This window comes from Lycorma delicatula, chromosome 1 (assembly GCF_047948215.1).
Source record: "Lycorma delicatula isolate Av1 chromosome 1, ASM4794821v1, whole genome shotgun sequence".
NCBI classification, from domain to species: domain Eukaryota; kingdom Metazoa; phylum Arthropoda; class Insecta; order Hemiptera; family Fulgoridae; genus Lycorma; species Lycorma delicatula.
This window is the reverse complement of record NC_134455.1, coordinates 22,718,087-22,743,119: the sequence shown is the minus strand read 5'-3', so window position 1 is coordinate 22,743,119 and position 25,033 is coordinate 22,718,087. Positions and strand designations below refer to the sequence as shown.

The following is a 25,033-nucleotide window of genomic DNA, read 5'->3' as shown; positions in this document are numbered from 1 at the left end:
TCCTGTTGGCCAGTGAACATTTTTCTGGAATATAATCCAGTTTTGTTTTGTGATGATGCTTAACTATCTTTTTATTTTTTTAATTGATAATATCACTGTAAAAGCTTGAAGCTTATGTGTGTGATACAGAAATTAAATTTTTAGTGTATGAAAAATGCCATGCCTGACTGGATTTCGAACCCAGAATCTCCAGATGAAAGGTTGAGACACTTCCAGTCCACCACAGAGGTCGACGGAATGGTGGAGTAATTATTTTTATTATTTCTAAATATAATTTAAAGATTAGAAATTTACATTAAAACTATTTTTATGACATTATTAACCGAATTTGCTAGAAAGAAGGGTTTTTTTATTATGTCAATTTCTATTTTAAGAATATGTAAAATTTAGTAATGTTTTCCTGTCACTTTTGCAACCTTCTTCAGTGACACTAAATGTAAAAATAAGTAAAATATCTGTTATAAGCTAAAATAGATTTGGTTCCATTTTTTAAAAGAGATCAATAGTTACATACAACCTTTAGAATTAATCATCATGGAATTTATAAGTAGAGAATACTTTTGTTGCTAAGATGTGTGTGAAAGATTTGTAGTGCAAAAATGATACTGTTGATTTACAAGTTTTGATATGTATTTTTTGTATATGTGATATTTTAGGATGCATGCTTTTATTTTTTCATGTTTTTATTTATACAAATTTTTGGACATGAGTATTTTAAAAATGTCTTAAAGTTCATAACAACAACGCATTTATGTATTTTTATACTTGCGAGTTTGGAAGCTTTAGAGCAGATTTATTTTAGAAAATAATTTTCAGCTTTTTTTGTATTCTACAATTGTTTTAGTGTTTTCTCTTACTTTTAATTACCACATTTGTGTAACTGATCTGATTTAAATATTACTGCATTATCTATTTTTTATAATACATTTTATTGTGTATGTAATGTACTGTACATTAAAGCTACACTGATTAACGTTTCTGCTTTTAATTCAGTTTCATTTCCTAATTTACTGCTAAATCAAATTTTTCTCCCGTTTTATTTCTTTTAAAATTTAATGTGTGTTTACAGGTCTGGAACAAAGTATATCTTGGCATCTCTCTGGAAATCTTGGCATTGACCAAAAAGTTGCCAAATAATGATGTTGTGAGCTTCATGGAGAAGAATGGTTTACTTCACGGGAATTTTGTTTTGCCACCAGATGTGGAGGTATTAAATTATTTGTTCGTTTGTGTGTGTTCATTTATTTTGATTAAATTAAATTACAAGTAGGAGTGATTTTCTTATTGTCTATTAAGAAGTAGTATTTATACCAGGTTATTTTACAATAGAAATTACCACATTAATATTTAGCACTATCTGTCCCATCTTTTATACCACTAGGTCACTGAAATACATGGATTCAAAAGTTGCTACTCAGATTAGGTTTCTCTGATCATTAAACAGTAGTCCCTATTGTAAACAGAATTGAGGTATTATCTATAGGGGTATTTTCTGATTGTATTCCATCGGTTTGAAGTGTTGATGTGTAACAGCATATTTGGCTCTGTGAAGAAGGCAATAGAAACTATTTGAAACTATCTTTGGCATTGTATACTTATTTGACAACAGGTATGCTGTTTTAGTAAGTGATTTGGCTCCTAAGAGGTTGCTGACATTCATTGTGATTATACCTCTGAACAGATATCAGAACTGGCAATTAATTAATTGGTAATAAATTAAATCTCTTAGATGATTTCTAATGTCTGTTGGCAAGAGTTTTTTTATTAATTTCCGCATATACCTATGTACACTTCTTAGCAGTGATGAAAAAAATAATAATTCAGTTAATTGTTTTAGCTAGCGACCAAGAAAGAAGAACAAGGAAAGTTATTACTTTTTTTGCTTAAAATGTTTAAACTAAGAGACCATTTCATATTCTTCAACATCATTTTTTGTTTTGTAGTATTGCAATTCTCTTGACTAAATTTCATTTTATAAGAGCTATATGGATCTAATTAATAAAATAGACAAAATAGGCTGGATGTTTCTAAGTATTTCATTTATCAGATTCAGACAAACTGTTGATAAAAGATTTGGAAACTTGTATTTTTTCATTACCTTCATAGGTAGATGAAGGCATACATACTCAAAATCACTGTAATATTATCTTACTTTCTTATTACAAGATCTAGATTTTTTATACAGAGGTTTATTTTTATACAGAGATGTTTTTTTTTGAGTTTTTAAACCACAACCTTATAGATAGCTTTATTTAGTTATCTTATTAATCTTTAGATAGCGGCATTAGTTGGCTTGCAAGGATTCAGTTATCTTATTTTTATCTCATTTCTCCACCACACATTTGGCTAGCTTTAATGATAGTCTGAGGATTCACTGCATAGTTAGGATAAAGTAATTTTAAGACTGGGTGTTTAGATTAGATGATTTTAAAGAAAGAAATTGAAATAATTTTAAAGAAAGAGAAAGGAACGGTTTCATCTATTTGCAGAGATAGTGTTAGTTAATACATTTTCTTATTAATCCAGCCTTGTAACATTTTCTATTGATTACATTGAAAATAATTCGTAGTGATTTTTACAAAATTTAATCAACAAATTCAAATTTAGATATTTTGATAACTGCTGATATACTGCTAAACAGATAGTTTTCATAAACTATTTCATATACAGTGGTTGTTTCTGAACACAATTCCCATAAGTTGATTAACTGTGTTATTACTGTATTTGAACTTGCTGACTTACAAATTTTACAGTTTGTCTTTTAAATTTAAATTCTTGGATTGTTAAGAGTTTTTATTTTTTCATGCTATCAGGTATGAATTATCAAAGTTTTTATTAAAAATTTATCAAGAAGAAATATCTTACGAATTATCAAAATGTTATATACCAAAATACTTTCCTGTGTATTGTTAAAATTATTTTTAACATAGTTAAAACATTCAGGACTCTGCATTAATTTGAAATTATTCATAATCAAAGTGTAAAATTAACATTATGTTTTTGTGTAAAAAAGAAAAATGAACAGCTAAACTCTGAAATAATGAAATGTAGATTTATTTGAACTAAAATCTAACTTAGTAAATTTTCTAAAATTAACTTTCAGCTATTTTTATAAAATCCTTTCCCTTTTTAATAGTAAAAATCTATCTACTTTTGTAGAAGACGGAATCTAATCTAATAACTAACGTTTTAATAATCTTTTTTAAGGTTAAAGAATTCTGCTGTAATATAGATTCTACAATATTACGTGTTGTATGTACATATAAGCTATTACTTTATACTATCAGTAATTAACACTGGCATCTTAAATAGCAGCTTGATCTCTCCTCATCTCCTGTGTTGTCTGTCAAGTGGGATCATAATGCTGCTAACATACTTCATATATTTCAGTTAAATGGAACATATTCAGTTTATCAGTGGTTATGTAATGTTTGTCGTACACCATCTTTGGTGGATAATGATGGTGCATTGGTTGCTGTTATTGATGGATGTAAGTAGTATTCTGTTTTTTATTTACCTACTTTTTCTTCATGTATTTTGATGTATGTACAGTAGCTTTTATTCACAATAGAAGTGTTTATTTTTTTAAGAAATGAATTTTATGGAAAAACCATTTACTATTTTATGATTGACTTTATGTATAGTAGTATCAGGTAATTAAGTTTTATATTCTAATAAGTAAATCCTATAATTTAAGAAAAACATATAAGTAGATCATTAAAAAGACTTAAAACTAGAATCTATTACCAAAATATAAATTACACTACTGCTGCTATTGCCACCTCAATAATGAAATTTCATATCCTCTTCCCTTATAATTACTTGAATATTATGTTATGGAAGGGAATCAGTTGAGTAAAATGGATTATGAATTTCAAAATAATAATTACAGTGTTGACTAAAGTAGTTTTAAGTAGTACACTGTCCAATTAGAGTATTTCTAAAATATTTTAGGTTTTTTTTTAATCTAGCCTCATTTATGTGTTCTTTTCTAATAACTTTAAACTTTTTAAATACCAAAATAATGTAGTGGTACTCAATGCAGATTTAACCCTAATTCTTTGTATTGATTATGTCATCTTCGTTCTAATTCATCTTAGAATGCTGTTTTTTATTATGTGAACTTTATCAAGACTATAGGACTTAAATTTGTTTCTATTGATTTCATTGAAATGTTTTTGTACTTGGAAATTTGTGTTTATTTTCCCTAATAGCATAGATTTTTTTTTAAGTATTATGTCCGTGTAAATATTCTTCAGTTCTTTTTTTATGTTGAATTTGAAAACATTGAACAAAATATAAATAATGATAAGTAATTGGTTGTAGTGATTGGATAAGGAAAGTAATTAATTTAAATTATTCAAATTTATGAAAAAAAAGTTGACAAACTAGATTTTTCTGTCATCAGAATGCAGATAAATATGAAACAAAAATATGGGATTGTACAGGCTTCATAAATGGAAAAAACTATAAGACTAAAAATGCCTTTTATTCAGAAAATTATAACAAAAAACAAAATTAGAAAATGTACTAACTGATACATGAGTGATATGTATGTATTCACACAAAAATCTAGTTTTTCATAAAAAATCATGATTGGTGAAAAAAATCATTAAACCAAAATGACTGGTGAGTTATCTACCCATTATCTAATTCCATTAGATGTCCCTGTTTTCCACCAGATAAGCTTTAAACAGAAATACTTAGAAGTATATGCGATGTTACTCTCTGTTAGTATAGTTCTAATCTATTTAAATGTATTCACATATTGTTAATTTCATACTGTAATTGTACTGAGCATAGAAATATCTCCTGATTACATGTTTCTACACAGAAATATTTTTGTACAGTTTCTCTAAGTTTCTGCTAGGCTCCTTTTATTAACGCACATGTTTAGTAGTGTTTACTTTTAAATCTTATACTGTATTATTACATATTTTATTGAGCATTTAATTTTAGATTGGAAAAATAGTAGCAATAAAACATTTAAGTTATTACAATTTTGTAGGTAAGGTTTTATTATCATCATTTAAAAAAAAGATTATTCCACCTCCTATGAGTGATCATACTATACAGTTTAATGAACCAGTCAATGAAGTTGTGTTTGCATCTGGTCAACTGGGTGCTAATGGAGAAGGATCTAAGTATTGCAGCCAGTAAATATTATATATGAATAGGCTCTTTAAATTAATTAGTGTTAGGAAACACATATTTTAATCTTTAATTAAATTTAGTCTTCACCAGCATTTCTCAACCTGGGTGTCACAACCCCTTGAGAGTTGTGCTGTTATGAAAGGAGGATTCTGAAATTAGCTTTCAACTTTACACGTAAACATGAAATAATGCTATGAAAAAAAATCATTTATTATAATAATTTTACTTTACATTTATAACTGCAAATGTTAAAAAATAAAAAAATAATGAGATGCTTGCATTTGTTTTCAATTTAAAATTTTCTCCATTTGTGGATCTATATTAGAAACGTACAAAAGAAAATTGCTTTCAAGTGATAAAAGATGATTCCTATATTTAATTTTTAGCACAACCATAGAGGAAAAAAGGGAATAATATTTTCAATACTTTTGTGACTAAAAAAACCTCCTTATTCACTTTAATGAGCAAGCCAAGTGTATCAAAATCTTCAGATGTGAATTGTAGTTGTAAGGTTTTATTTCAGTGAGCTGATCATGAATCTCAACTGGTAACTGAGCAGCTGCAACACATTTTCACTAAATGGATTCAGTACCCATCTCTTCGAGAAATCATTTTTATCTTCTGGGAAGTACACCACCGACTGAATTTTTAGCTCATACAATGCATCTTCATTCCAGACTGTGGTGAATAATAGTGTCTTCTTCATCCAGATTTTTTCAGTATAATTAGAAGTGAGTGGAAACATATCAAGATATTTGCTTTGAAGACAAATAATCGAGATATCAAGCTTCTTAATGAAAGGATGAACTTTATCTGTTATTAATAATATATGTTTTATCATGTCCTTATAAATTCACATTCAAGTTGTTTAAATGCTAAAAATCATCAGCTAAGTAAGCTGACAGCAACATATAAGCATTATTCTGTAAAACCAATGAGAATAGCATTTGTTTATTGTGAAGAAATATTATTAATTCATCTTGTAATTCTAATAACTGGATAACACTTTCCTTTGCAATAAATATTTTACTTTTGTATAAAAACGAAAAAATTCCCCCCCCCCCTCCCCATTTCATCACATAGTTTAGCTAATCGGTATATTCTGTAATGGTTGAAATTTAATAAAATTAAAATGAACCATTTTTTCAGCTTTACAAATATTTTTTTTGAGATTTTCCAACATATTTTTTATGGCAAGTTCATGTCTCTAAAGGAAGTAGTGCATCCATTTCGCCCTATGTATAAGATGATCTTTTAATTTTTTAAGAAATCCATTGTTCTTTCCTTTATTGCCTTTGCACAATTACTACATACTGCAATACATTTTGTCCAATATATGTTATCGTTTTTAGTAGCTTCTTAAAAAAAAAAATATTGTTCTGTTGCTTGACCAGGTATTGATTTGCAAAACAACATATTTTCTTTGATTAATTTGTCCCTATCGCATTCATAACTTACAAATCATAAAAACTGAGAAATGTTTACCACATCTGTTGATATATCAAATTGAATACTAAAAATTCATTTGGACTCGCTCAATTATCTGATTGCGAACATCGGTAGCATTTCATCAATTCACCTGATAGTTTGTCATTAGAAAGCCAAGTTTTCTAAATTTTTTTGCTTCTTTTTTTTCCCATTAAAACACTGGCCATATCAGTTGCAGCAAGCAATATGAGGTTTTCTGCGATTGTATGGGGTTTTGACAACTTAGCTGTTCTTAATGCTACAAGATAAGATGCTTCTACTGTTCTTTTGTCAGTTTGCAAATAGAAGCTTGTTGATTTCTCAAAGTATGTAAATTTTTTTTTTAATTCCAAGGGTTACCTTTTATTAACCAGTTGTTTAGCTTCCAAGTGTGGAATTAATTTTGATGGCTTCATGCTTTCATCAAACAGAACTTGAAAGCAAAAAACACATTGTGGCTTTCCATCAAATGAGGTTAAACCATAATTTAAATATCTGGCATCGTAAATCTTGTCCTTTTACCAGTTCATTCACTAGATATAGATGGCTCACTTGTTTTTGACAAATTTATTAATTTTTCATAAGAATCTAATTGTAAAAAAAAACAGTTACACCATTTGACCGCACACTATAAAACTAAAACCTCAATAATTATTATTTTTAATGAAATTACGCTTATAAAAACTTAAATAAAGGCACCAGGCGCTCTCTTTGCATTCAAAAGTAAACTGATGTTCTGCAATCCCTTACGCCTCTTTTATACTACTGAGAACATGACATATTCAAACATTCATATGCATGTTCGAACATGATGCTCTCACAGTGAATATAATGCAAGCAGACCAAATTACAAGAAGCACGTACACATTAAGTAGGAACCTCTAAATTGCTCATGTTTGTAGACTTCATACATGCGTGTTCATACCTGTTGCTATCAATGCAGCTAAATAGTTTTAAATAGATTTCATTGGGTTGGGTTGGGGGTTACAAAATATTCATAATATATATATTTTTTTTTTTACTTTTTGGTGATAGTAGAGCTAAAAAAGTTGAGAATCACTGGTTTTTACTATAGTATAATCATATAAGTAATTTAAATTGTTTTAATACTACTGTTGTATCACACACATGCATGTGTTTGTGTACACACACACATAAATTGTTTTAATACTACTGTTGTATCGCACACATGCATGTGTTTGTGTACATCCACAGATAGAAAAAGAACATAGTACAGCAAACATGCTTGCATGTTATTTACAGATATATAATTACACACTACAATCTCTGAGAAAGTTGTGAATTCAAATGGTGTGTGACAAGGACTGTCTATAAATAATCTAGAAGGATAATATTATCAATGAAATAATAATTCATCATTAATGAAGGACATAATTTGAAGTGTTTGTTTTCTGTTGGTTTTCCATTCTAATTGTACATAGTAAGACGGATGAAAAAACCGAGCTAACAAATTGCTATAACCTTTTAATATATGAGGTTACTAGATTTCATTAATAAGGAGACCTAAGAACTATAAAATAAAGAGATCCAGTTACAAATACCCACCAGAAATTATGTTTAACAAAGAATTCATTTAAAGTGAATTAATGTACATTTTACATAAAATTTATTTAATATAATATGATTAATTTTCATTGTAATGTTTTATTTTGTGGTTAGATGAATTTTCTTCTGCTTATGTCTTTTAAGTTCACATCATAAATACTATTTAGTACATATATAAATATTACAAGTAGGTAACTAGAATTCTAAAGTGTAGATTTTTTTAATAGGATGAATTTTTTCTTTTTTGTGCTGGATACAGAATGGAACAGTTAATTTACATATAAAGCAAATGTTATATAAAATTAATTTTTTTTTTTTATGGTTCCTATAAAAGCTTTTGCTTGCACAGTAATGATTAATAAAAAAATGGCAAGCGCTGAGTTTGGAATAAAATGCAAAAAAAAAAAAATTATATCTATTTTATGACTGTAATATTTTCTTTTTGACCTAATTCATTTCATATGACTTTGTATCAGATTTGTTACTGTGTTTTCAACGTTTCAAAATTTTTCTTTAATACTGACTGAGAAGAAATTTCTTTTTCGTAAATTACTTTTACAGTTCCAAATTTTTATAACTTGGAAAATTAAAATTGGTTACTTTTGTTCAATAGTTTTAATAAACAAGTGAATTGAAAACATTAATATAATAATTGTTAATAAGTTTACCAAAAAATAAATTATAAAAAAAGCTTGCAGTTAAATGAAAAGTATATATGAGTTATTGTGATAGTTTTTATCTTTTTTTTTTAAGTAAACACTTAGTTTCTTTTTCTAGGTCTGCTGGATGTGATGTCAACAACTGTTTTGTTTATCTATGTAACAAGACTCTTGTTTTAGTGACCACCACAGTCATTGAGCCAAAGGTTTTGAGTGAGTAGCTTTATAATTAACGACGTTTTCTTGATTTTTATTTGATGTTTTGTAGATTTTCTCCCGTTTATCATTTATTTAAACAAATTTGATTGCATATTTCTTTTTATTTTCCTGTCTAGATAGCGCTATATCTCTAGAAGGGAAAGAATTGTAATTTGTCCAATTTGGTTTATGCAGTTTTCACCAGATCATGACGTTTTCACACTTAAGGAAACCAAAAACCGAATGGAAATTTTCCAGATGTTTATGTTCGGTGACACCCTCTAAATCGCCTTATATCGCCAGAACTACTGGACCGATTTTGACCAAACTTGGTCAGATTACTTCTATACATGGGGCATTGATGCCATTAAATTTTCAACTTAAAAGGTCAGGGGGATGATACTGTACAGCAAGGTCACCCTCAATTTTCCAGAATTTGCTTAATTAAGGTCATATTTTTCTTACGCACATTTGTTAACGATTAAATATAGCAATATTTGCAAAAAACGTTTTTGCAAAATCACACCCCCACCCCATAAACTACTCTAAACATTTAACACAAAACATAAAGACTTAGATAAAAGATGAAAGCTGGCAAATAATTAAACTCCAAAAAAGTGACCGTACTAATCAGTGTCGCTTAACCTCTTTATAAATTATTAGTGAAAGTGTAATTGATGAAGTGATATTAGATCCATATGAAAAATTCCTGAAATGGATTTTGGGGTGTGTTAATACTTTGACGACACACGAGCCTTTTCCATTTCTCTCTATCGAATATTATCTTGTCAAAGATTATAGTGCATGCTTTTCAACAATCCAATCAATCTATTCTTTCCAGACCATCCTTGAGGTCTTGTTCAACATGATTGCTGTTATTTACAACATGAATATGCCCTACTCTCCTGTACGTTTGGTCACAACATGAACATTTTTATTCTTAAAATCAATAAAATGTCCTGGTTCTTAACAATGTTATATAGCTCATCTTTACTTCTACAGAAAAAAAATTGATATTTTCCTATATTGTCAAAAAAAATTTTATATGAACAAAATAAAATACTATATGAACAAAAAAAATTTTGTTCATATTTAATAAAGGAGGAATCTTATTTTGCTGTATTTATTCATTACAAATTCTGAAATAATTTGAAATAATAAATTACCATAAATTAATTACTATTTGACTATTTAATTCTTCAAAACCTTTTTTAGCCATATTAGTCTGTTCCTAATAACTTTCTATTATTACGATAGTGGTTTCAAATGTTTTATTTTCTAAACAATTTTTTTCTTATTTTCTACCTAGAGAGAGAGAACCTGAAATATTGGACTATCATACTCAGCAGTATAAATTATTGCCAAATATAGCGACTAGTTTAGCCATGACTTTTTCATCAACATGGCTATGGAATATGTATAATAATGTCACTCATGAATTGGAGGAAGGAAATATGGAACGACTTCCAGAGGTAAATTATTATTATTATTTTTTTTTTTTTTTTAGTTACAGTTAATCTATCCATTAGGTGTTCTTTGCATTGGCATGTTTCTAATAGTAATGGTATTCTGATTTTATTTTCTTCCATGCCTGTTTTAGATTCCTCTCTTCCTTCATGATATATTTTCTTTCTCAGTTTCTGCTTAATCATTTCTGTATTTACTTTAACATGTTTACTGAAGTGCAATTTTTAGTGTGTAACCCATTTCTAATTTTCTTTAACTTTCTAGTCAGATAATCCTATAATACATGATATTTATTTGTGTTTTTATTAAAAAATTTAATGTGGCCTACAAAATAGCTATATGTCTGTTATGATTGATGCATAATGAGTAGTTATCCTGCTCATCAGGATCAGGTAGGAAAGTAGTATCCTACCTTTGAAGTTGCTTTTTCAAAAAGTAAACAGTTATATATCTGTAAGTACAAGATATACACAGAGGCTGTTCGGAAAATAACTTTCAATTCATTATTAAAAAAACACCAATTGATAAAAAAATAATTTGTTAAATATATCTTTTAGCTAATTTTATAGATAATTACTGTCCAAATTAAGGCATTTGTCATATCTGTAATCAAGTTTTTGAGTATCCTTATCATCGAAGCGAGATAGTAACACTTTTTCAGATCTTTGCCATTTTCAAAACACTGTGTAGTTAACCATTTCTTTATTTTTGGGAGAAAGTTAAAATCAGCTGAGAGCCAAATCAGGACTGTTTGGAGGATGGTTAAACATCTTCCATTTGAAACTGTTGATTTGGCATTGAGTGTGTAATTCAGTTTGTGAATGAGCATTGTCATGAAGAAAAATTATTCCTGAACTCAGCATGCCATGTCATTTGTTTTGTATGGCCCTTCTCAATTTCTTCAATATCTCACAGCAAGTTTCAATGCTAATTGTCATACCTCTTTCATAAAATCAACCAAGGTCACATTTTTATGGTCCCCAAAAACCGATGCCATCAGCTTTTTTGAAGAAAGTGACGGGCCTTTACAAGGGTTTGCTTTACTAGCCTGTTTGATGGCTTTTTGAGAACTGATGTGCCCCCCCCCCTACATTGATTTGTACTTTTGTTCCCATGTTAACAAATTTAACCCATGTCTTAACACCTGTTACAATACAATATGGTCAACGAACTTATTCCTTGACCACTTATTTATGGACCTTCTTCTTATAGTAATGGTGAAGGAAGATTAGTGCTGACCCATCCTCTTTTTTTGCATGTTTGTCAGAAAGTAGCTTAGGCATCCAGTGAGCACAAAATTTGTAGAGGCCTAATCTGTCGATTACAATTTCATATAGCATTGTTTGCAATATGAGAGGAAAAAAGTTGGTTAATGCTGTTATTGTGAATTGAAGATTTTCTCGAATCGTCACACTGACACTTGCAACAAGTTCATGTGTGACAATTTAGGGTCAATCATTTCTTTCATTGTCGTGAATGTTTGTTCAACCTTCCTGAAATATACAACATATCTTACCTCACTGTCACTCGTGATATTCCCTTCACATATCGCCCAAAGTTCACAATGAATTTCAGCAACTGACAAGCTTTTTATGTAAAGGAAACTAATGATGACAACACTTGACAGTTGGTGAGATTTTCTATGTCAGCAGCCATTTTGAAAGAGAGTTTTATAGGAACAAACATGCAAGTGTTACTTCTAATAACATTACAAGAACCACACTGAACTGGGTTATTCAACTCTTGAAAGATAGAATCGCTATCCCCACTCCTTCACACAACACTAAGGACCAGAAGTTAATTTCCAAATAGCTCTCATACTTATTATGTGCCTATATGAGATTTTTATTTCTCATCAAATGTAAATTATGTTCATAGTTATAAAGTTCAAAAGGGGAATATATTGTACATCTTAATGTTGAAAAAAGGGCTTGAAAATTAAAAATTATTGTATTGTAATAAAAGAATATTGAATTATTGTAATTATGTATAAAAACTTTTTACTGCACCTCTTTTTATTTTACTTAGTAAAAAATTTATTAACATTTAAATTTTTGTAAACAATATTTCATATTTTATAAACGATGTACTATTTACTTTAAAAAAATATATATACATACAATGAACTATTTATTAAACTTAAAAGAAAATAATATTATTACTTGCATAAGTATTTCTAATTGCTGCTTCATTGAATATTCTGTGAGTAAGTTTTATGTAGTATACTTTCTTTCCTAAAAATAATAATACAATTCAGACTGGACGGAATAAAGGAAAGACCATATATTGAACTATTCCACCCCCAAAAAAATAGATACTATAAATAGTTTCTTGTTAAATATTCTGTAAAGTGCATTAGCTCATATGGATAATAACAGCGCTCCAAATAAATTAATAATTTAAATAAAAAATTAAATTGTAGAAAAGGATAACCCAACTTTTCAAAGTGAATTAATTTATAAATCTAGAAAATTAGTCTTCATAAATTCATAAATGTTTAGGGGTAAGTGTATCACCATTAATATTACTTATGGTAAAACTACTAACACATACCTACATATAATAAAATAATTCAAACTATGTATGCCACCCTGCCTCTTGAAAAAAATGACCGAAAGTGAAATTTCATTGTTTTTCATGTTCAAATTTATTGGTAATTATCTCACAGAAAGAAGGTAGATAGGTAAATAAACCCCTGGACCAATTATTTTCCTTGAGAAAATATGATTAAATTACTTTTTGTTTCATCCTTCCAGGACCAATAGTTTTTTTAGTTATGATTTTTTCTGTAAACCCTTAACAATCATAAAAATCATGTGTCCATCATAACAAAAATGGTAAACTATTTAAATAAAAAATTTAAAAAAAATAAAATAGTTTAAGGTCCTGAAACATGCTGGAAACAAGTAGATAAATTTCATTTTTTTTTTAAATTGTTCAAGCAACCAGCTTATGTTTTTTGGAACACTTCAAATGGATTGACTCCCCCAGTAAAGATTCTCAGGAGAAAAATTACTATGTTTGTTACCTAGGTCTACAGAAGATGCATAGATTGTGGTAGTTAAGAGATATCTTGAAACTTAAATATAATACGGGAATTTTCAATACCTCAGTCATGGGTGTTCCATGCGTTGTGTTAAGACATCAAAAACAATTCACTACATTGTTACGATATTGATTATAACACCCAACTCAGTGAGTAGGCATTTTTTAGAACCAATGTAAACCAACAGTGTCAGTTATGAGCTACAACAAGCAGTTAATGCAGTTTCCAGAATTTTGAGAGCTTAGTGGCATCAAGCGACTACAGAAATTTTCAAATCAACATATGCAGAAGTTCAGTGTTATGCTATGGTGCTAGAAAATATCATTAGAGCATACGTACACTCACCGGACATACTAACACCGTGTCGCTGTCACTGGACTACTAACACCGTGGATATGAACTTGATTGAAGGCTTGCCTTCAATCAAGTTATATTATTATTTGCATACAATTATTCACACTTTCACCAAAATATAGTAGGGTGCATGCAGAATATACCCATGCAGAATGGCTATTTACAGAGTCACAACTTCAATATTGTCAAGCATGATTTTATCATGTATGTTAAATCTTCTCTGTACAATATGATGAAGTTCTATTTGGAAACCTTAGCAATATGTGTACAAGAAACAATAAATACAAGAAATCATTGGACTGATCCTGTGTGAAACTTTGATGGTATTATTTGAACATTATAATGTTGGAATTCTAATATAAGTTGGAAAATCATTCAGTGTAATGCACTATGGTGACAAATACTACTTGGCAGACTCACATTCATGTGGTTACCAAAAGGAACAACTGCCACACAGAATGGGAAGAACGTGCACACCAGAGTGTGATACATAACAAGAACTAGCTTACACATGTATACAAAAGAGCAATAAGATCTTAAAATATTAAATATACAATCTGCTGTATCTATGTCATCCCAAAAACAATACTGTTGAAGACTTGCATATCAGAGAAGAGCGAATCCAATGACAACCAACACATTTGATGAAGCTGACAAACACCGTTTGCTAGTATAACTTTGTCACCTTTAGTTGCAAATGACTTGAATTGGTTGGACATGAAGTGATGAGGTCTGTTAATAGCAGTGATCAACTGAACGAAGATCCAAGTTCTCTGGATATACATGCAACACAAAGACTGATACAGCAACATCCAGTATGACTGGATATTGTTCCGAATCGACATTGCATGATAAGAGTCAAATCACTAATGAAGTTCAACTGAAATAACGAGCAAGTCTTTGGTGGAAAAGTTAGATTTCTGGTGATCCATCTTGTTCCAGGAATCATGGTAGTCCATATCTTCACGTTGTAGTATTTATTGACAACCACCCATCATTTGAAACACCAAATTGAGCCTCTAAAAATGAAGTTTGTGCGTGTGAAATGTCACCAAACGATATTGAACTATATGAGATAGTAAAGAAATGCAAAATATATCTACATACTGCTACTTGTCAGAAAAACAACACCATTACAATGTGCCAATTTAGCTTCCATAGACAAATGTGTGGAGCCCACTGAGCTAGTCTAGTGGTTAACTTGTCATCAAAAATCAGCTGATTTCGAAGTCGAGAGTTCTAAGCTGCAAATTCTAGTAAAGGCAATTACTTTTACATGGATTTTAATACTAGACTGTGAATACCGGTGTTTTTTAGAGGTTGGGTTTCAATTAACCACACTTCTCAGGAGAGGTCGACCTGAAACTGTACAAAGACTGCACTTCATTCACATTCATACATATCATCCTCTGAAGTATATAATACCTTATGGTGGTTCTAGAGGCTAAACAGAAAAAAAAGAAAAAAAGAGACAAATGTGCGGAAAAAGTTGATGAATCATCATTGATTCTTCAGGTGACTCTATTTGTAATGCAATGGTGAAAGAATATGCCTTTTGAAGTATTTCTAGGAAGGTCACTGGATTAACAACTACAGTTAAACACGTCTAAAGTTTTGGCAAGGGGATATCGATATTCAACCATATGGCTCAAACTTTTATTACATCACCAAGTACATATGAAAAGCAGGTTACAGACCGAAACTCTAGCATACCTCAAGCAATACTACAAGTTCATTGCAATGAAACTAACATATCTCACAAGCAGTTTAAAATGTGGATGCATATAATGAATGAGCACCAGGTTTCAGTATGTGAATGAATTTTCAGATTGTACCAATTCAACTTGAAGGAAACTTCAACAGGAAAGCTTGTATTACATGTAATTCAAGCTCAAATTCGAGTTATGTGCACTCGAATTAGCGAGAAGTATGAGAAAGCTCTAATCAATGCATATCTCCGAATACTCATAAGCCTGAGCAACGTTACAAAGTACTGAAATTTTATGAAGCAGGCTATGCAACTGGATTTTGTGCTAACATCTTCGAGCATTACAAGAAACATCCACTTTAGTATCCTAACTATGACTTAACATGACCTTAATGGAATTTGGAATGAGATTCTACCTGCAAACCACAAGAAGAAGATAATGAAAAGCGTATAGATTAAGATGCTTACATTAATGTGCCTCTTCAGAGATGGAGACATTTGATAACTGTAATCGACAATACCAAAGTGGCTGTGAGAATTGCGCTGGTAGTTGAAAGAGTTTCGTACTTTTTGGTTACATCTGATCCAGAAAACTTCCACTTCAGTCTTTTCCTTCAGTACATGTCATATATATGCGAACAAGAACTGCTTGAAGGATTCAATTCTGCCAGAGAATCATTCTTAGCTTGTGAAGAAAATTTTAAAAAGACTGATGGAAACCTACCACAAACAAAATAGACTGCTTGAAGCTTGAAAACACTTTTAATCGAATACAAGGTGACGCAGAGAAACAGGAATATTTTAAATAATTAGAAAAAATGAAGTAAAGTTAGTAACCTTTATTTGATGTTGAAAATATGTTCTAAAAGAGTGGAAATTTCAATATACATTACTTTTTAAAAATTAATTCATCTAAATGGTGTCCATTTTTGCATATTCATTCGGCAAGTCAGTTCTGAAAATTTTGCATAGCACAGTGCAGTGTGTTCTCCAGGATGTTGGTAATTTTCTCTTCAATCTCTGCCAGCTTCCGTGGCATGAGTGCCACGGAATAATTTTCAAATATCTGTAATCTGTTAGATCAAGAGTGTACTTGGTGTGTGCAAAAGTTAGCTTTCAACCTACTAACGAATACCCCATTTGAATTTTGAAAATCAGACAGTTGTAGAGATATTATAAGAGCACCCCGTGGCACCTCCCAAAACAGCGCCCCAGGGGCACCTGTTTGTTACTAGTTGATGGTGATGATCAGTCTAGCCTCCCACAAGGTGCTCACATACCTCATCACTAAAGCCTCACACGCAGTCCCCACAGGAAGCCTATTAATGATAAACAGAATTTTTTTTTAATTTATTTAATATTGTTTTATTTAATGTAAATTTAATTCTATTTATTTTTGTAATATTATTCCCAGCTCATGGAGTGGCAGAAACTCACAGTTTATTAATTCAATTCATTAAAGTTTGTGCTTCAACCAGCAAGTTTCCACAACTACACATATATATATATATATATATATATATATATATATTTAATTTTTATATATATATATATATATATATATATTTAATTTTTATATATATATATATATACATTTTCTTGAGATGAAATATATCTAAAAACCTTCTCAGTTGTGCCAAGAAACATGGGTAAAAATTTAGTTGATTGATCAAGTTGTTTTTTTATTTATTTCAAATAAATGAAAACATTCTTTCTCTTTATTTAAGTATAGATTAAAAGATTCTTTTTCTATTGCCATCCATTATTTTTATATTATTTCTTTTTTTCTAATCTTCTGTTTTCATGCTTTTAAATATTTGAACCTTTTCATTCACTCAATTCTGTCTATGTTTAGTAATTTATTGATAGTTTGCAAACAATGATAAGTAATTTGGGTGGTATGTGGTTTTTTAACTTTTTTAAAAAAAAAAAACATTTTTAACAAAATTTTATAGAACTCAGATACAAATTCAAAAATTAGGCTACCTTATACTGTTAAAAATGATATAAATTGTTATAAATACATAATGTATTATGTTATATTTTACCATAGTAAAATATCTGTGAATAGTAGAACTTTAAATGTTTGATTTGCTGATCAAAACTTAAGGGTAACAAACTGTAGGGGAGAAGTCTACAGAAGAAACTGTGGGAGGTACTTATGTGACAGGTTTGGTTATAACATTTTACTATTCTACATTCTAATGATTTTAAATGAGTATGAATTTGGGAGACAGCCATTAGTTTAAAGGGACCTTGTCACATTCCAAATAGGTATGTGGTTATCTATTATTATTTCAGGGACTGATGACTCGGCTAAGGAAAATGAAATCTATTTCATAAAACCTATGGTTATCTCTACTTGGTGAGATTACTGCCGATTAAACATACATTACATTTACCATTTATTTGGAATTAAAAATAGTTTCATAATATTTGTTTGAGTTATTGTTTAATTTAAATTTAAGAATTTTCCTTGTAAATTATTTTAACTGTAGCATTATTTAAATTAAAATTGTGAATTCTTTCGCAGTTACATGCTATTGCATGTTGTCTGAAGGAAGTTTGTACAGCTGATGCTGCTGCAGCAATTGAAGAATGTAGACGTGCCTGTGGTGGGCATCGATATATGAGTTCCAGTAACTTTCCAGCTTCATATGGTATGGTAACAGCAGCTGAGACTTATGAAGGAGAAAACACTGTCCTTTATTTGCAAACGGCAAGGTACTGAATTTATTGTTATTTTGATCTTAAATGTTTTTTTTATTATATTTCTTGCTGTGAAGGTAGTATAATTAATTTTTGGGTTAGAACTGGAGCATGACCTGCCATTTATTGACAGGCCAGTTAATTTGGATTATCATCTCTTATATTTTATTAGATTAAAAAAGTTGAAATTGAATTATTCATTGTTATCAAGTGCTATTTACAAAATTATATTAAAAATTCAATTCATTTATTAACCATAAAATTTGTTTAACGATTTGTCAGTGTTACAATTTTTTTTTTAAGATTAGTACATATAAAAATGTTTTCACTATCATTACAATGTATCATATAGTTATAGGTCAACATACAATCAGCATTTTTCACAGTTATAATTCCTCATCTAAATATAATTAATTGGCATATTCAGAAAGTTTTTCAGGAAATAAATTACTAATTCTTATGATATTTAAGAAGAGTTGTTAAATTTTTCTTCATTTTCAATTTGTTTCTTTAACTATATTATTATTATAACAATTCCTGTAAAATGAAACAGAAAAAATTGTCTTTAAAAAAAACATCTTATTTACAATAGTAAACAATTTTGATTCTATTAACTTTTCCAGTATTTTCATTTAAAAAAAAGGAATACATAAATATTCTTTATTATGAATACAATGGCTACTGGTCATCAGTATATGAGATAATTTTTTCTTTATTTAATCATCAGCTAATCTTTTGTTTTATTGGCTTGCTTTGGAATTGAAAATTTATTTACAATTTCAGTTTGTAAATAACCCAGAAATTTGTAAATATTATTCACAAAAAGTAACATTATTCTAATTCAAGTTATGGGAATTTTCTGATGATTTCTCATAACAATTATCACATGTGCATCCAACATTCAAATGTATATTTAAAAAAAAACCATGATTTTATTCATCGTATTTAAATATATCTTAAATTGAACAGCAATTTAAGATATATAGTGAGAACAGTTCCTTTGTGCTGATGAGATTTAAAACTAGCTCTGTTTATTAACATACCTTAGATTCAAAATCTATTATAGGTATTGCAGCTGTAACATCATAAGTTCTAGTAATAGACTTTTTGGTTTTATGATTCAAGTATTAACTTAGATATTTTCCTTCTGACAGTAATCTACTTAAGTCCTACATTTCAAAATATTAAAAGTATTTCATTTTACATTAAAATCCTTAAGAATAAGGATCACCTAAATGGCAAACATATATCTCAACTAACATTGTTCCTTTGGATTTTTTATTATCTTATCAATTCTCATTATCAATCAAAATCATTTTTGTTAAAACTATATCTCTTAATAATCTGTAAAGCTGTAACTTTAGTATTTACAGTTGCTCAATAAATAGAAGCAAGCATTCATACTATTTTTTGAGTTAATATTTCTAATTCCTTTTAAAGTGTTATACACCAAAACTGTTTGCAAAGAATTTTTTGTTTCAATGAACATTTTAAGGTAGTACAACATTTGTATATATTTTTTAAATTTAAATAATTCATCAATAAATTGACCACTGTGCTAATTAAATTCAATAATAACAAGTTAACCACCAACACACTAATAGAAAAACCTAAAAAACTAATACCAATAGTCACTAAGACTATTGCCTTATCTTTCATAAGATCCCGCATCATTGTTTGATGTATCATGATGATACATCAAACAATGACTGTGTGATACATATTTGATACATCAAACTTATTATTGAATGTGTGTGTGTGTGCGCATGCACGCACGCGTGCAATTACTCACCTTATAAGCTTGTAGCTTGTGCAGTGGCATAAGAAATGAAAATTTTACAGTATGTAAGACTGCCAAAGTTGACTGGAATTCAAACTAGGAACCTTCGGAACAAAGGGCTGAGATGCTACTTCTCTGTGTAAATTAGTGTTTAAAATAATTATACAAAATCAGAACTAAACATTTGCTGATATTACAGAATGTAAATCTTTTTCAATAATTTTTGATGTAAACAAAATAATTTAGAGTATTTATAAAATTAAATTTTTTATTAATAATCATAAATTTTACTTACAATCAAATATTTCCATAGCATATCACTAGAAGTTATTTAATTATTAACAAAATCATTATAGTACTATAAAGATAACAAAACTTATAAAGTACAAAAAAAAGTGTTCATAAAAAAGTATTCATATCAGTCACTGGATTCTGATTGTATTTATCAGCATATATATATATATTTATTTTTGAATTCTGCTTATTATTCGTGATTTCTGTTCATTAAAAATTACATTTTTTTCAGATATTTGGTGAAATGTTGGCAGCAGTCGAAAGGTCCAGATGATTTACCACTAACTGTTAAGTATCTAAAATCTGCTGCATCATCATATTCTTTGTACTCTTGGGAAAATACCCTTCCATGTCTTTTACAGGCATACCAGCAAGTATCTGCAGGGTAAGTTGTATTACAAATTATTTTGAACAAATTTCCCTTACCCATATGGTGCAATAATAAAAAAAAGGTATGTTGGAATAAATTAAATTGATAATCTGAATTAAGTGATTAAATAAAGAATTCAAACTTTATTTTATAAAATTTATCTAGTCAACTTTAAAGGATGTGTAAAATACTGTACTTACTATTTAAAATGAAAAGGTTTAAAAAATCGGTAATAATCTAGTAAAATTTTATTTTAGTTTTACTGATAACATTTTTAACTCTTTCATATTGGTTGTATGACACATAAGCTAACTACTGCATTACGATGTATACAATAAGGATTTTTTAAATAAATGTCACGAAGTGATCAAATCTCTCCAGGGATTTTTTGCCCAGAAATTTTGAAAAAATAAATATTTAGAAAAAATTCACTATTTTTTTTGCTTGCAAAAATTGCTCCAACATTTTCTGTTTGCAAAGAATATTTTACACTTTTAGATAGAATGTTTTGGACACTTTTGGTTTAAGGTGTACAGTATTTTTTTTGATAGAAATATGTTTTTTCCTAATGTGTATGTTGCAGTCTGTTCAACTAAGGAACAATAAGAACCCCTCCCCCCTCCTATGGGCCCAATGAAATGAGGATGTTGTATATATGACATTTAAATGAAGTGTTGTACAGACTCACGCCTGAGATGTGTGGTTAATTGAACCCCAACCACTGAAGTACATCGATATTCACTGTATGGTATTCAAATTCATATAAAAGCTACTAGCGTTAACTAGGATTCAAACCTCAGAACCTTCAATTTTGAAAATCAGTTGTTAAACAACTGATTTACGATGATGACTTAACCATTAGATCAACCCAGCTATACAAATATGAAACAATTTTTTTTTATTATATTGTTAAATAAATTTTGATTAAAAAATTGAATGTACATTTTGAACATATTCTATTTTGTTGAAGAATTGTGAGAATTCCAAAAATCATTCCAGGCAGTACTTAGTAAAAACTGATGACTGAACAAACAAATAATTTATTGATCTGAGAAAAGGATTGTAAGTTGGATGTGGCAACACCTTCCAACCCAGCTGAAATAGCTACCTGTGTTTTTTTCAAGTGGTATTTTTAGTGGATTGAACTGTTCATTCAACTTGTAAAAATTTACATGGTTAATGCACTTTGTATCATATTGTTTCATCATCTGTGGGTAAATTTTGGTTGGATTTACACCTTCAAAACCTAAAATTCTTCTTAATGATAATGCCCTTTTAAGAGAAAAGTGTGTTAACGTGCTTAAGAATTATGCCTTTTGAGAGAGAACAAGAGTATTTTCTCCTTTTTTGGGGTTTCATATTATTTTTTAGCATGTAACAATAGTAGTCGCTGTTGATTGTATGTTCTTTCAAATCACAATAAATTGGGCCTTTGTTGTCCAAACACTCAATTAGCTTTACTTTATTGGCTTACACGTAGGTTTGAATTTTTTTCCTGGCAGGTGAACTAGGTTGTTTCCTTCATACTGTGATGCATTTGGATTCCAGTTCAAAATGATTAATCAGAGTTTTTATGCAATCTGTAAAAGCATTATTTTCCTTTAAAAAATTGTTGTTTAAGATCTGTACATTGTGACTTCAGGTGTCTTTATTTTTTGGCGTTAATTTAGTTTATTATGTATAATGGAGTCCACACTGCCAATACTTGCAGTACAAATTTCAACAATTCTCCAAGTTTTTTTGTGTCATCTTTGCAAATAAACTTATGCAATTTTGCAAAGCATCAGTCAAAACTTCTACTGGTCTCCATTATGATGAAAATAAGTGACACTAGTTCTTCTCTAATTGTTTCTTTAAACTGTTTAATCTATTCAAAAAAATTACATTAATACATATATCGTACTGTTTAAACATCTGTGAGTGAATTTTGGTTGGTATTACACCTTCAAAAAATAAAAACTTCCATCACACCACATTGTTCTAGGCACAAGCAATGCTGACATTTTTAAGTATACAAAAGAAGCTAAATTCTTTTCGATTAGCTGATGTGTTTTACATCACAAGTACCAACTTTAATATTGACAGTTTCTGTTTATTGACATGATGTTGAGGAATCATCAAACTGTTAGGAGGTGTGGTAGGGTATCATCTTACTCAAGCCTCCCTGCCACCACTTAGTTAGTTATAATTTAATAATGGAAAGAATGGTCTACTGATGATATATAATTTTAAGAATTAATTAACATTGAGATCTTTTGATCTCAATGACAAATAAAAATAAATTTTGAATTGTTTTGTAAAAGACTTCGTTTTAAAACGATTAAAACAAAATTTGTTTCCTTGGGGAAAAACTGATTCATTAACCTCTTCCATCTTTTCTTCTTTAAAAATCTTAATTCAGGTTTTCTCTAAATACAATTTTTTTATATTTAATTTTAATTAATGAGTATATATTATGTTTTGACCACCAGTTAAGAATAATGAAACTCTTTTTTTCAAAATGCCTTATTACTGTCTCATTCTCTCCTATAGGAAGGAACCAGTAATTAGCTACAAATGACCTGGAGGAAAAATTAAATTTATCTGAAACTCAATTATTAATAACTTTAGTTTTATGTTATTCTTGTCATGCTGTTCAATGAATAAATGCACTATGCATTTCACAAAAGCATTGTTACAAATTTGAGTTTATAACAAAGTTTTTGAGGGTTACATTTACATCACTTGTGTGTGGAAGTAAAAATGTTCAAGCATTTCTTTAAGTACAAATATTAAACCCTTTAAGCAAACCATTAAAATTGATAGCTGGGATGGGTTCTCAAGTGATACTGTTGCAGACAAACTTTCACATCTATATATATATATATATATATATATATATAAATTAGTACGTTGTCTACCCATTCCTGGATATGTATTTATAAGTACATAACATTAAGTTTATTTGTTTTAGCCCTAGTCAACTTGCAATAAAGTATCTGAACTTAATTTACCATTCCATCTTTCCTAAATTGTTCTTAAGCTCCCTGAGATAGCGCTTAAGGGCTATTATTTCCTTTACAAAAGGTTGGGTGTCTGCTTGTAAATTTGAACCTAATCCTAGAATCTAGATCCTTTCTAATTAAACTGCTCAAGTACAAAATTCTATAGCTTCTGATGTAAAAGCTTATTTTATTTTAATATTTAGTAATGTTACTGTTGGACATTGAGAAGTGGTGGGAGTACTAGTAATAAGGTTTGGTTGTGGCAGGTCATTTATCCAGTCGTTTTTAGCACTTGTCAGGATAACATCCTCGGCTCTGCAGGTTGTCATGATTAGTAACATGGCTCCACTGCGCCAGTGTATCATAAAAATAAATTTGTATGTATTATGTGTTATAGTTTAGTGAACAGTGTCATTAAATATCATTTACATTATATATCAAGTATTCATTCACATACCGGTTCATGGGATTGTTCCAGCCCTAGCATTATCCTATATAGTACACTACCTGCAAATCAACATAAATTGTCTACCTAAGCAGTATAATCCTATCATTCATTAAACCCAACATTTATTTTAATTTTCTTAAGTAAAGCCCAAATTTCTATGGTGCTCCAATTTCAATATTTCTTTAGTTTCCTATTCCTCCCAGTTACTCCCTTTTCTACTTTACAAATAACAAAGTTTCTTATATTGTAGCAATGAAAACACAGTAGCCTGCGTGTGATTTCATGAAATATCACAATTCTTCATTATTATAAAAAACATGTTTATTTTTAAACCATCATATATAATTTTGTCCACTTGGGTTGTTTGGTTAAGAAATTTTAGAAACATCATCAACTTTCACTACAATTCATCCATTTTTTGCCATGCAAGAACCATTTTTTCTAACCATTATTCCTACTTAATTGCAATGAAAGTGTTTTTTAAATTTATTCTAGTCTCATACATCTTTGCATAAGCTTGCAGTTACAATTTCTTTTACTGATGTTAGTTTTGTTTTTCCTTTCTTCGCAATATTTTTAAGTGCATCCTCTTACTTTCTTCACTCCATTTTAAATCTGGATTTGATGTTTACTCTTCAATTTGAGGATCCTTTATTCCTTTTATCAATCTTTATAATAAAGAGATTGGATGTATTCAATGAAAACCTTTTATTCTAATATTTCTACCACTCTTTTAACATATAAGTAAAATTTTCTACTTACTTTTTAGCTTCTCTTTAGAACCAAAGAATATTCTGTAATACTTTTACTTCAAGATAAAAGAAAATAT

The 25,033-nt window shown here is 29.2% G+C and overlaps 1 protein-coding gene across 1 annotated transcript; it reads left to right on the top strand.

The window, feature by feature from the left end:
* The first annotated feature begins 10,411 nt into the window (after positions 1-10,411).
* On the top strand, positions 10,412-24,292 carry LOC142317441 (acyl-coenzyme A oxidase 1-like). The gene is made up of 4 exons (XM_075354008.1): positions 10,412-10,516; positions 18,153-18,343; positions 20,635-20,787; positions 24,154-24,292. The coding sequence occupies exons 1-4, from the start codon at positions 10,430-10,432 to the stop codon at positions 24,290-24,292; spliced, it is 570 nt and encodes a 189-aa protein (XP_075210123.1). The 5' UTR covers positions 10,412-10,429.
* Positions 24,293-25,033: the final 741 nt, after the last annotated feature.